The following is a 14,446-nucleotide window of genomic DNA, read 5'->3' on the forward strand; positions in this document are numbered from 1 at the left end:
TTGCACAACCCAAAGATATGGAAGTGGATGTCGAGGTTGAGAATCATGAAACAAGTTTCCATCTGCATACCGGTTGATATGGTACTAATTGGATTATGCAGACGTAAATTAGGGAGGCATAATAATGATGCCCAGACATGCTCCCCATTTTGCAATGCACACGCGTGAGTGCACACACACAAAAACTACAACACTGACTTGCCAAGATACCGGTCTGCTTGCAGAAGAACCAGTTCTGGGCAACAGAGTGCACAATTGGAAATATGCACAACAAAGGCGACAAAGCACATATATAAGACGAGGCTGGCCCCAGTTCTACTTTTTATTCCCTTGATAATAAAAACTATAACAAAACCCAAATATAACTTTAACACTAGACAACTAGTGCTCTCCTTAAATCACAATATAGCAAACAAAAAAGATAACTTTATGTTGTTTTATACAGGTGTATACAGAGTGCTTGTTTGCTAATAACTTTATTATTTAAAAAAGTTAATGTATACATGCAAATAATATTCAATGTTGTTGGCCAGCTATTCATTGTCGGCATAGCTGGGTACCATAGATATAAGTTTTGATTTAATTACCCATGTTTGAAAATTTTAGAAGCAACTTCAAATTTTGTGCAAATCATCTATCACTCATGGATATTCCAGTAAACACATTTTATTGCATACTTTGTAATAATAAACAGTGTGACTGCTGGCAGATATATAATTTAGATATATCGCGCATGGTGTTATATCTTTGTCAGCTATCGGCTGGCTAATACGCATTTGACAGGAACACTCGGATGCCTTGCCTTTCAAATGTTTCATAGTTGTGCAAGCTCACCGCCCCCTTTTTTGTATAAAGCAAACAATAATTTCCTCAGAAAAAGCCAAACACAAACATTACAATTACAATTGTATTTACTACAGCCCATTTCAACAAGCACTGTCGTTTTTATCTATTTATATACACGCATACAAAACAATGTTCAACTACTTTGCCACCGTTGCTGTCTTTGTCCTGAGTGCTGTTTCGGCCGTCACTGCCCACGATGCCACTGCTGCAAATGGAAACACTGTCCAGAAGCCGCATAACTTTGCCAGGAGCAACATCGAGCATGGCCATGGTAATCACCACATAGCCAAGCGCTGCGGTGGCTGGGGTGTAGGCGGCGGCTGTGGCGGCTGGGGTGGTTTCCCCTTTGCGGCCAACACTGTCAACGCATTTGACCGCAACGCATATGCTGCCAACTGCTGCGACAACACTGTCTTTACCAACAACAAAAACGCAAATGTAGTCTGCGACAACGTGAATGTTCTCAATGCGGCCAACGTTATTGCTTGATTCATTGTTGAGCAACTGGTAAAAACTCCAAGATATAAAACAGCAGCAGCAGCACTATTTGAGCCGCTATAAATGGCCAGAATTACTATATATTTTATGATTTAGCAACTTTAAACTTTTATTTACAAAAACCAATAAATTTTATTCTTGGCTGCATCAAAATTAGTAGAATAAAATTTTACATTTAATGTGTCGGTTTATGCTAATAAGTTACAATGGCTCAAATCCAAACTGTTTAAAATTGTAACGTCTATTGTGACTGTTTGATTCGCAATAACATTCCTAAAAATAACAAACAAAACGCAAACAAATGATGTTCTTTGTTTAAAAAGCTATCACAAATCTATGCACAGATTTAATTGACCATTTTGAGCTGTAGCTAGTATAATTTGAAAGACATAAATGTTGCCAAAATATAACTAACACACGCGTTTTGGTACTAGTCTAAATATATATACATTGGTTGTGCAAAGTACGCATAAAATGGCGCTGCTGTTTGTTTCTTATACGCTTTTCATACACATGCGTTTGCAGTTTTACAATACCTAGTCACTTTAATATTAATCAGTTCACCAAGCTATTTTATTTTTTGGTGCACTGGCCCGAGAACACATATTCAAGTATTTAAATAGATTACGTACTTTTCAAACCATTGATTGTGCAAATACTATTAAATGTCTAATCTCAGGAATCAGTTTTTAAAAATGCAATAATAAAAATTTACAGTCAAATGTTTATATTCTTACACAATGTGCGTTGTGTTATTGTTTTTTGCCTAATTTGATTTATAAAACAAAATTAGTTGAATAGATGCAAATATGTTATATCTAGTTTTTAATTAGCACCAGCTAAATAGCACAACACAACTCAAATAATAAATACATGCTTGTTGTATTCACACTCACTCAGTTATTTCATTTTAAAAATTAATATTAGCCCAAATAAATGACTTGTTTAATATCAAACCAATATTTCAAAAGTAAAGTAAATTCATCAAATTCTAGGATGTATCAAAATATGTAAAGTAGCATGTACGATGCAACATGTATTTATAGTTATATATATTTTATACAGTATCAAGTACAAATAATAATATTAAATGCAATACAAATGAGTATAAATAAGACAACCAGGACTATTAGTTCAACAATTTAAACATTACACCCAGTGTTTTACACCCTCTTGCCTCATACACTTACAAACACACACACACACAAACACACACAAACACACACACACACAAACACACACATACAATTATCACTTTTAAACATGCCTAACTTTGCTGTCACTTTTATTGCTGCTCTTGCTGCCGCTGTTGTTATTGCTCCTGGCGCCACTGCCAGCCCGATTCTGCCATTTGTTGGTGCTCCCGGATTTTTTGGAACTGGCTTTATCGGGCCATTGACCACTGGCTTTGCCACTGGTGCTGCCATTGCCGGGACTGCTGGCTTTCCGTTTGTGAACAGCGCAGCAATTGCCACCGGCGCTGCTGTTGCCGGCACCGCTGGTTTCCCGTTTATCAGACGCGATCATTCCACTGGCGAGCATCTGGCCAAGCGCTGTGGCGGCGGCTGGGGCGGTTGCGGCGGAATTGGGTGTGGCCGGGGTGGCTTCCCATTTGCAGCCAACACCGTGAATGCATTTGACCGCGACTTTTACGCTGCCAATTTCAACGACAACACGCTCTTTGTCAATAACCAAAACGCAAATGTAGTCAGCGACAACGTGCATGCACTCAATACCGCCAACGTAATTGCTTGATTTGGCCAAATCCAGGGTGCCAAGAACAAACACTGCAAAACAAGAATAACATTGGCAACAGCAACAGCGACAGAAAACCTTAAAGACATTTGACTGAATCGGGCATTATTATTTTATTGGTTGATTTGAAATATAAGTAATATTTTTCACACTGTTTTGTACGTGGTCAAGTGTTGCTTACAAATAAAAATTGAATTTAAATATTCAGCTCATGGTTTACGTGTCGATACGGCAAAAGAAAAAACGTAAACGTAGCTTTAATTGCTCAACAAATTAATTTGTTGCTATTATATTTCGTAATTTTACGTGGTACCAATAATAAAAAGAGATAGAAAACGGGCAGATGAATCAAAAAGAATGTGGATGAAACACACGTACAAGCAAATTTTGCATTGCATTCAACTATTTATTATTTAAAAAAGGGTTACAAGAATGATTTGTTAGACTGCAAGAAAGAAAGAAAGAAATAAAAATTTGAATATATAAAAGCGACAATGGGCGTCCCGTATTCCAAGAAACCATTATCCTCACATCACTGCTCATTCAGTCTACACTTGCCACTTTAGATTAAATACCAACCACATCAACAAAAAACACAAAAAACATGCCTTGCTTTGTCGCTACTATCACCGTTCTTGCTGCTATTGCTGCCTTTATCGCGCCCGCTGCCAATGCCAGCCCTGTTTCTGCCGGCTATCAGCCCACCAAAAACATTTGCGACAATGGCAAATATTACAACAATGCTCGTCCTTACGGCGCAGAATACAACACCCACGCCTATCCCTACGGCGGAGCAAACAATGCGTACAGCAACTACGGTGGTGCCAATAGCTATGGAAATGTTGGCAACTACGGTGGTGCCAATAGCTATGGAAATGTTGGCAACTACGGTGGTGCCAATAGCTATGGAAATGTTGGCAACTACGGTGGTGCCAATAGCTATGGAAATGTTGGCAACTACGGTGGCGTTGGCACCTATGGGGGTGTTGGCAGCTACGGAAGCTACGGATCGGGCCTTCCATTTGCGCTCAGCACAGTCAACAAGCTTGACAGCGACTCGTTTGCTGCCAATTACAAGGACAACACAGTTTACGCCAACAACAAGGACGCCAGCGTAAGCAAGGACCAGGTCAGCAAGTTTGACAGCGTCAATGTCATTGCTTGATTGATATTTTTTTGATTATCATCCATATTCAATTATAGACATATACTTAGACAACTATAGATAGGCGCATAATAAATTATCTATGTATATCAGCAATCAAAAGACATCTCTTTAATCGCTCATCATCTGAAAACAAAACAGAAGCCACTGTCAGTTCCACCCTCTGCAAGGCAAAGACCGCGGCCACCTGCTGTCTAACAAACGACGGTATCACAGAATGAGTCGGGATATTCAAAAGCCGGGCGATCTCTCTCGATGTCTTTGCGCAAAACATAACCAGACAAGTAGCCGAGGAGTCTCGGAGCTCCAATATAAAGCGACACTCCATGTGTGTAGATTGGCATGATGGCGTGCAAGGGAGTTTTTGCCGGTGAGTGTCGCAAATTGTCGCGTACGTTTGGTTTGGAGTTGGTGGCCAGGTGGCGGTTATGTTCGCGGATATGCGAAACTTTGTATTGGTCTATATGAGATATATAAATTAAAAATTTTGATCTATGGGGAGAAAGTATTAGTAGAGAGGTGAAAACTGTTCATTTTTATAGTTTTTTATTGTTGTTGTTGCGAAATGTTGAACTTGCCTTTGTTGATGTTAATATTTCAGCTATAGGTGTGATGCCAATAATGTCCTCATTGGCAGCAGCATCCGACGCAGCGACTGAATAATTTACAGCAGGGACAGTTTCGGAAGCAGAAATGTTTTTGGTGTTCTTTGCGATTTCTAACATTTCCCTTTTTCTTTCCATAAACATCTCCAGCTCAACAGCACCCTCAGGAACAGCCTTGACCAGTACCGTATTTGGATACTTTACATCCCTAGCCAGCACCACCACAGTTCCACCATTCGCAAAAGTGTCAACCTTTGCGTTTCTCAGTTTATAAACTCCACCAACCAAAAGCTGCGGCATCCGGTTGATCATACCAGGACAAATGATATCGCAGACAATCTGGCAATTAGCAGGGCACAGTGGGTAGGAGAAAAGGTGTTGTTGGGGGATCAGTGGGTTGGCAGAGTAGTCGGTCATTAGGCAGCGTTGTCTGAGGATCATTCCATGAGGGTCGGTTTCGGGCGGCGATAGGGCGAGCAGCTCGAGGTAGAGGTCGGCAAAGGTACAGCCAGTGAGTTGGGATATCTGGCGCAGGTACTTTGAAGGCGAGGCCGCCGCTGGTGTTGTTGTTGTTGTTGTTGTTGCTGTTGCTGTTGCTGTTGCTGTTGCTGTTGCTGTTGCTGTTGTTATTGCTGTTGTTGTTGTTGCTGCTGCTGTCGATGGTGAGGTCACGCTGGGACTTGCAGGATGTGACAGTGACTTATTTGTGAGTATCCACCATTTGCGCAAATACTGAACGAGCGGCGGCATATCCTGAACAGAGTCTGAAATGGCCAAAATATTCCACAATGACAGCGACTTGTTTTCCAAGCAAACTTTTCTGGTATTATTCGCTGTGGTAGTGGTAGCCAGGGCGTTGTGGAAGTATACGATATCACCCGGGTTAATGTCATTATTTACAGTGGTGGTCAGGCAGAGTTCTACCACTGCTGTTGATTCGTGGTGAATGATGGTGGGGTCGGTTAGCTGGAGAGTGTACTGCGGCTGTGAGGATGCAGTGAATGTGCTGGATGTTATCACGGCAAGCACGGTTATAGCGGTGGAGTGCTGGATGTCCTTGAGTGGAGTGGCCATGACTTTGGCGAGCGCGTGCAGGTAAGTGCTGGGCTGAATGAGGTGGTCATCTTCGGACGGCGAGCCGAGCGAGCGCATCAGTTCCATGGTGTGAGATTAATGGGATTAAAGTAAAAAAAACAAGCCGGAAGCTGTTGTGTTGTGTTGTGTTGTGTTGTATAATATCAAGATCAAAAATTTTTCAATGGCCAGCGCATAATTTGAAATGACAACCCAATTTGTAATTTGCATTGAAGGGGTATGGGAATGGAAAAGCGGTCGCATGCGACATTCATTTTCATTATCAATAATAACGGCTTTTATATATTTCTTATTTATTGACGTTTTTTTAAAGAGTACATTTAAAAAATGAGAATTCTAATTTCATTATCTTGTAAAGGCCTGCTTGAGCTCCTGGACACTCAACAGGGCGGTTCTCGCAACCCCCTCCAAATTAACATCGCCCCATCCTCTCTCCGCATTCTCCACAGCCTCCCTTTCATCCTGCTGGGTCAAGCACCTCAAAACCACCTTCTTGCTACTCTCCTGCACCTCTCCTGCCATAACCATCTCATCCAAAGCAAAATAGGCCTTTTGAAAGTTAAATATAAGATCCAGTTCACAAACATTCCCAAAAAAGCGGTCCAACACTTCAACATACCGGTGGATGACTTCGAGCATGATGAGCTCGTTATCATCCAAACCAATGCCAGAGATGAAATAAAGCGAGGCGTATTTGCGGTAGACGACTTTGGTATCGTTGTGTTCGATGAAATTGCACTGTTTGGTCGGTTTGCGTGTGAGAACGAGGTTGGTGATTTGTTTGATTGTGGACTGCTTCTGTTTGCTGCTTGTTGTCGTGTACCACTTGGCCATGCGCAGCTTGCCCTGGCGGCTGACAAGGAAAAAGTATTTGATGGGCATTTCGCAAAGCAAAGCGGGTGTGGAATTTAAATTGAGGGAAAGAGAAGGTAATAAAGGCAAAGAAAGAGGGAATGGATTGGGATGGGATGGGATGGGATGGGATGGAATGGGATGGAATGGAATGGAATGGATTGGATTGGATTGGATTGGATTGGGTAGGATTGGATAGTATTAAATAGTATTAAATTGATTTGAATTGAATTGAATTAGCACGGCTGGGAAAATAATGGTAAAAAAGAAACAAAATAAAAGATGAAAGCGGAGCAGCCGAAGCAAAGTGCTGTCCGCTTTGTGCGTGGCGAAATGGATGGCAGAGTTGGAGGTTGCGCACACAAAAAGGAGGAGGGAGGGGTGTGTGCCAAGAAAAGGAAAGGCACAGTTAATCTAATCTAATCGAATATAAAAAAGCAACCCAACCCAACCCAACCCAACCCAACCAAATCAAACCAAGTCGCCCTTCTAAATCACCTCCCCAATATCCTTCAGCAGCCGCCACACGACCTGCCTGCCGCGCATCAGGTTCTCCAGCGAAATGCGCTCGTTGTCCAGGTGGGCGTTGTCCGACGACTGGCCCATGGGCAGGTTGACAGCAACCGCGTGCGGCGCAAAAAAGGCCTCCAGCCACGGCACAGCCGGAATCGACCCGCCCTCGCGGATCAGCAGCGGCACGTCCTCGCTGGGCGCGCCGCTGGCGTCGGCCGCGCCCCACTCGTCGCGGATGGCCTTGGCCGCAGCCTTGAACACAGGCGTCTGCGGGTCCGCCAGCCACCAGTTGGCCACCGGCTGCACGTCCAGATGCAGCGCCAGCGCGTCCAGCAGCGCCGGCTCGGCAGCAACGGTCTCGGCAAACACCGCGCGGATGTGGGCGGTCAGCTTGGCGGCAATGTCGTCCAGCGTCTGGTCGGGCACCACGCGCACGCTGAGCGTCGCCTGGGCGGCGGCCGGCACCAGCGTGGCGTTGCTGCGCGCAGCCACGGTGGACACGTCGACGTGGTGGATGGTCAGCGTCGGGAAGCGCCACCGCTGCATCAGCTGGGCGTACAGCCGCGCCTGCGCGTCCTCCGGCGCGTGGCCGGCCACCGCGCAGCGCGCAACCAGCGGCGCGCTCGCCTCGTTGGCCGTGATCCACCGCACCAGCGCGCGCATGGCCTGCGCCTCGGCGGGCGCCACCGCGCGCACGGCGTCGTGGAAGCCGGGCACCAGCACGCGGCCGGCGCCGTCGGCCAGCCGCGCCAGCACGTGCGCCAGGCACGCCAGCGGCTCGCTGACGGCGCCGCCCCACACGCCGGCGTGCACGTCGGCGGCGCGCGAGCTCTCGATGCGGACGGTCGCGCGGATCGCGCCGCGCATGCCGTACGTCAGGCACGGCGTGGCCTCGCCGAGCCAGTACGCCGACGACAGCAGCACGAGCCGCGGCACGCCGAACAGCGCCCGGTGCTGCGCCACGGCCGCGTGCAGCCCGGTGCTGCCGCGCTCCTCCTCGCCCTCGATGCAGAACACCACGGCGACGCGCAGCGCCTGCGCGGCCGCCAGCGCGGCCACGGCAAACAGCGTCGCCAGCACCGGGCCCTTGTCGTCGGTGACGCCGCGCGCGTAGAGGAAGCCGTCGCGGCCCGTCAGCTCGAACGGCCGCGTCGCCCACTGCGCCTCGTCGCCGGCCGGCATGACGTCGTAGTGGCCGTAGACGAACACCGTCGGCGCGTCCGGCGCGAACCTCGCGTCCGACGCGTCGAAGCGCGCGTACACCAGCGGGTTCGCGCCCGGCGCGCCCGCCAGCAGCCGCGAGTCGGCCGCGCCCAGCTGGTGCGCCAGGTCGCGCAGGAAGCGCGCCGCGCGCCGGCACTCGGGCTGCAGCTCGGGCACGCCGGCCACCGAGCGCAGCCGCACCCACTGGGCGAGGGCATGCAGCAGGCGCGCGTCCGACGTGTTTGGCGGCGGCGCGGGGTCGGTGCAGGTTGCGGGGTCGGTGCAGGTCGCGGGGTCGCAGCCGATGCCGCCGGTGCCGCCGGTGCCGCCCTCGGCCACCACCGCCGAGGTGTCCCAGACGCCGATGCCGCTGCCGCCGGCCGCCACCTCGTCGTGGGTGCCGGCCAGCGCCAGCACCGCGCCGGCGCCGCCGTCGAACGCCCCCAGCGGCTGCAGGTCGCCGTTCCACACGCGGATGCGGCCCGCTGCGTCGCCGGCGTACAGGCAGCCGCGGCCCACGTGCAGCGCAAACACACTGGCCTCGGCGCCACTGCCGCCGCCGCCGCCGCTGCCGCCGCCGCTGCCGCCCGCCAGCTCGCGGATCAGCTGCATGGTCTCGAGGTCCCACACCTCGACGGCGCCGCTCTGCAGCCCGGCGAACAGCAGCCCGTCGGCGCCCAGCGCCAGCGCATGCACGCACACGTCGTCGTCGCCGTCGCCGTCGCCGTCGCCGTCGGATTCGCTGCCGCGCCGCAGCGTCGCCGCCTTGTGCAGCTTCGACGGCCCGCCGACGCCCGTCCACACGTGGATGGCGCCGTCGCCGCCGCCGGAGAACAGCGCCGGCTCGCCCGACGGCAGCCGCCCGGCAATGACGCTGTAGACAAAGCCGCTGTGCGCAAACGCGTGCACGCCGCCGCTGCCGACGACGTACGCCGGGCGGCCACCGGCCACCACCGCGCTGGGCGGCGGCGACCCCCGCACCGCCGGCACAACAGCCGGGCTCGCCGTGCACACGGCAACGGCAGGCGCCGCCGCCGCCGCCGCCGAGTCGGCGTCGAAGAACCGCGACCTGCGCGCAGCCATTTCGCGCGCGGCCAGCGCGCTGTCCGCCTCGCCGCGCCTGCCCACGTCAAACCACTGCACGCTGGTGTTCTGGCAGCCCAGCGCCAGCCTGTCCTCCTCCGCAAAGTGCGCCAGCGCCAGCACGGCGCCGGAGTGCTCGGCCGCGTACACGTCGTACAGCGGCTCCAGCGAGTCGGCGTCCCACGCGCGCACGCGCCCATCGCCGCCGCCGGCCGAAAACAGCACGCGCCTTTGCAGGTCCACTGCCAGTGCCAGGCAGCCGGCCGCGTGCGCCTGGATCGTGTGCACGAGCCGGAACGTGCTGCGGCGCCACGCGTGGATGCTGCCGCTTTGGGTGCCGCCGAAGAGGAACTCGTCGGTTTGGGCCAGCGCCAGGATGGACGAGTCCAGCGGCGCGCTGAGCGTCTGGATACTGCGCACGCCGTTGTTGAGCGTGTCCGGAGAGGCGGATTCGGTCGGGCTGTGGTGGGGGTGGTGGCTCTGGAGCTGGCTCTGGAGCTGGCTCTGGAGGGTGCCCGCCATGGTGCTGATGCTTGCGTGGGAGTCGCTGCGCACTACGTGGTGGTGGTGGTGGTGGAGGTGGCCGCAGAGCCCCGATATGCCGATGCCGCTGGCCTTCTTCTGCGCTGCCTGGAGCGGCGTTGATGCTGGTGACGACTCTGCCGAGGTGTTTGACCGAGAAAGAAACTCCATGGCGATGGTATATATGATGTGATGTGATGTGATATGATATGATATGATATGATATGTAATATGTGATATGTGGGATTGTGGTATTTAGAAAGAAAAATAGATAATTAGAATCAAGCGGAGCGGAGCTAAAGAATGATGATGCTAGGGAATGGTTTTCTTTCTGCTTCTTTTTTATTTTTTATTTTTTATTTTTTATTAAAAAAACAAACTGAGCAATCAAAAAAGGGGGGAAAAGAAACCCCGTTTTTATACAATACCAATAATCGCCGAGCAGTAAGGCAAAAAAAAAAAAAAGCACAGCTTCACTCGACTCGCACACAGACTTTTTACACTCTCAATTATATAATCGACATTTCTATCATCAATCACGACATTCCAGAAACGCCTCTTCCCCCATTTAAAATAACAAGAAAAAAGAAGAAATAAAGCCTGTTTATGAATCACATAAAAAACCCATTTTTTCCTATCAGCCATACTCACGCTGTACTGCCTCGTAAAACTGCATCACGTCTTCCTTAAGCGACGCTTGCACCACCAGCAGTGCCTTGTCGAAATCAGCCATGCTCTACACAAAAGCAAAAAGCAAAAAGCAAAAAACAAAAAAACAATTTTAGATTCTGGTTTTGCTTTCTCTCTCTCTCTTTGTGTGTGTGCCAGTGTCATCAGCGATCGATTGGTCAATCAACCATCCTAATCACATAATCACATAATCAGTAAATCGGCAAATCAGCAAATCAACAGCCAGCAGCCAGCAACTTTATCACTTACCACTTCTTCCGCACAAATGTCCTGCCTCAGCGCCAGCATTGCCGCTTCACGCGCCAGATTGGCCAGATCCGCGCCCGAAAACCGCTCAGTCCTCTGCGCCAGCAGATCCAGATCCACGTCGCTGCATAGCGCCATCTTCTTCACCTGGATGCCCAAAATCTCCCTCCTCGCCAGCAGATCCGGCGGCGGCACATAAACAATCCGGTCAAACCGCCCCGGCCTCAGCAGCGCATCATCCAACATATCAATGCGGTTTGTCGCCCCCACCACAAGAACACCATCCATCGCGCCATCAACGCCGTCCATCTCGTTGAGGATCGTCGACAGAATCCTTTCCTGCACGCTATCCCCGACCGATTCCTTCAGCCGCTTGCCCACCATCGACTCGATTTCGTCCAAAAACACCACCGCCGGCGCACTCGCCCGCGCCTGGCGAAACACCGCACGCAAGGTCTTTTCGCTGTCGCCGACAAACGCCGAATACAAAGCGGCGCCATTTACGGAGAAAAACGACGCCCGAGTCTGCGTCGCAATGACGCGCGCAAGCGTCGTTTTGCTGCATCCCGGTGGGCCATGCAGGAGCACCCCGCGCGAGGGCCGGATGCCCAGCCGCTGCATCGTGTGAGCGCGCTCCAGCGGCCACTGCACTGCGCGCCGCAATGTCTCCTTGATCTGCGCTAATCCGCCAATATCCTCCCACCGCGTCTCCACCACATCCACCGTCAATCCGCGGCGCGTCGACGCCACTACGTGGCCAAGCGCCCAGACAAAATCCGCCATTTCAATGCCGCCTTGTGCCTTCTTGTTCATCGCGTGGGTCGCCGCCTCAACACACAACGAGGAGATATCTGCGCCGACGTACCCATTGGTCGACTCCGCCAGCACCCGCAGATCGACGCTTCTGTGCAGTGGCATTAGCCGCGTGTAGTACGCCAAAATCCGCTCTCGCGCCTGCACATCCGGCACATCCACGCTAATCTCCCGATCAAACCGCCCCGGCCGCCTCAGCGCCGCATCCAATGCATTCGGCCGGTTCGTCGCACCGACAACAACCAGCCTCCCACGACTCTCCAATCCATCCATCAGCGTCAGCAGCTGCGCGACAATCCGCGCCCCCTGCTGCCCCTCCCCCCCACTGCTGCTGCTGCTGCCGCCGTCCTGCCGGCTAGCCGCAATACTATCAATTTCGTCTATAAACAGAATCGATGCTTTTTGGGGATCCCTCTCGCAAAGCTTTTGCGCCTGTGTGAATTTTTCGCGTAGCTGACGCTCGCTGTCACCCAAATAGGGGCCTAGGATTTCAGGTCCTTGAATCAGCGTAAGCTGCGCTCCCGTGGCTTTGCAGAGCTCCCGGATCAAGTGCGTCTTGCCTACTCCTGGTGGCCCGTAGAGTAATACTCCCTTGGGTGGTTCAATACCCAAGTGCACAAATTTATCCCGGTGCTCGATTGGGTACTGCACTACTTCGAGAAGACTCTGGAATGCTGCCTCTAGTCCTGGAAGTGAAAAAAAGATATCATCCTCCTGCTGCTGATACGAGTGATCTAGTGTTGTGTGATTTAGTTTTTCTGTTAATTCTTCCATTGAATAAATGAATAAAGTATTGGTTTTTTTTTCTTGTTTTGGTGCAAATATACCTTTTGTAAAATTTAAAATAAAAAAGTTTTTGGGGAGACTAATTTTTTTCTAATATATACTCCATCTCTGCAGAAATCTTAAATATCGCCATCTTGTGGGGGTGATATCACGCTTTTATAACTCGATTCAAAACAGCTTTAGTTTTATAGAAACACTGATTCTTTTTTTATTATTATAAAAAAAACTCATTTTTCGGGTATAAAAGTTAAACAAATAGCTAAAAATATGCTTTTCTCACAATTACATTATGTTTTTCAAAACAAACACTTGACTAAGTTTTTTCTCCAAATATTTCGAGTTTGTTTCTGTTACAAATAATTTACGTTTGTTGAATTCTAGGGGAAAAGTTCTGTGAACGTGTAGGGTGTATACTATGTATACAGGTGTATTGAATATAGAACAATGTACTAAAAGAGTACAAAAAACATACAACTGTGTTGTGTCACTTCACTGCGCAACTTATAAGTGATTGTGCGTTTTGGTTAAAAGGCCAATACTGGCTAATCACTTAATTTCAATCAACTAATAATGTTCTGTGCTCCTTTGGACATTTGCTTAGAATACTTAATTATTGTATATATATTCCAAAACTAACACTATAAAATAAAAAATATTTAAAAAACTTTTATATGCTGTTTGAATAGAACGGTTATAATTTGTTGATATATATAAGGACAGATATCAACAGATTTACCTGTTCGCACGACTGATGTAGCAAGCAACACAACCAGAAAAGCCGCAAAATAAAGTTAGTTGATGAGTGTGTTCTACTTCTATACCTTTACCTCTTTTAAAAAAAAATTTGCTAAATTTTCCTTAAAATATTCAAGACTGGTCATATCATCTAAAGCATTTATTAAATTAGGGGCTTTGTACAACACATATTTATAACCATCTTGTGGGCCAAGAAGTTTATTTTCCCGTATAATTCCTTCTATTACCTGTTTAATAGTGCTACCAACCGTATAGTTATAAGATATTTCTTTCGAGTCCCTAATATTTGTTTTAAAATAAACATCAGTACATATAATATTAAGTTTCATAAATTCATACGTTAGTCCCATTGTAGCGATTTACTATAGTTAACGTTTTGGCGATTTTTCACTACTAAAGGTATTATTTAATTCAAAAAAGCGAGTTTAAGGAAGAAAAAGTGAAATTCAATAAGAAAAATATTTTGCTTTTTAATATGCCTATTAATTAAAAATAAAAATAAAGTTTAGTCTCGCCAAACTTTATAATACAAAGCCGCACTGTGCGTCTTTCCACTTTAATTAAAGAAGTAATCAAGCTTCCATTAGAATTGCGAGCATTGAAGTGCAAAATAAAATTCATTCCCATTTGGTTGCACACACGCACATACACATTGAATCATTGACTGCCAATTATCCCACTCTTTTTAAAGCTTTTATTTAAAAGTTTTGAGCTTTCGAAGGGGGGTTTCAATAAGGTTTTCTAACAACATAATATCCCAGTTATAAGCATTTTTATTTGTTTAAAAGTATTCTTGTAAGGTTAAAAGGTGGAGCTGGGTATGAGGTGTGGCTGGCAGGAGTTGGCTAGAGGCCAGGTATACAACGCTGGTAAAGAAACTCCAAGGAGAGCGCGAAAAACAAGCAACGGCGTTTGTAAACGAGACCATAGATAAACAGCACGACTAGTACAAGGGACGGTGTGATCTGCAGGTTGAACTGGAAATGAAGGGATATTTGGCTCCTGAGGAACGCCAATT

The 14,446-nt window shown here is 48.6% G+C and overlaps 2 protein-coding genes across 2 annotated transcripts; one reads left to right on the forward strand and one right to left on the reverse strand.

Moving 5' to 3' along the window:
* Window positions 1-975: 975 nt before the first annotated feature.
* On the forward strand, window positions 976-1,335 carry BX661DRAFT_201068 (uncharacterized protein; the record flags this gene model as incomplete). Its single annotated transcript, XM_051538470.1, has 1 exon — window positions 976-1,335. The coding sequence occupies one exon, from the start codon at window positions 976-978 to the stop codon at window positions 1,333-1,335; it is 360 nt and encodes a 119-aa protein (XP_051388650.1).
* Window positions 1,336-10,478: 9,143 nt separating this feature from the next.
* On the reverse strand, window positions 10,479-10,980 carry BX661DRAFT_189456 (uncharacterized protein). The gene has a single exon (XM_051537573.1). It carries the CDS (start codon window positions 10,780-10,782, stop codon window positions 10,555-10,557), a length of 228 nt encoding a protein of 75 aa, XP_051388651.1. The 5' UTR covers window positions 10,783-10,980; the 3' UTR covers window positions 10,479-10,554.
* Between the last annotated feature and the right edge of the window lie 3,466 nt (window positions 10,981-14,446).

This window comes from Kickxella alabastrina (genome assembly GCF_025024165.1).
Source record: "Kickxella alabastrina strain RSA 675 chromosome Unknown BX661scaffold_41, whole genome shotgun sequence".
NCBI classification, from domain to species: domain Eukaryota; kingdom Fungi; phylum Kickxellomycota; class Kickxellomycetes; order Kickxellales; family Kickxellaceae; genus Kickxella; species Kickxella alabastrina.

Excerpts from the sequence above, each read along its gene's own strand:
- BX661DRAFT_189456 (XM_051537573.1), bottom strand. The coding sequence starts at position 10,782 with ATGGCTGATAGGAAAAAATGGGTTTTTTATGTGATTCATAAACAGGCT.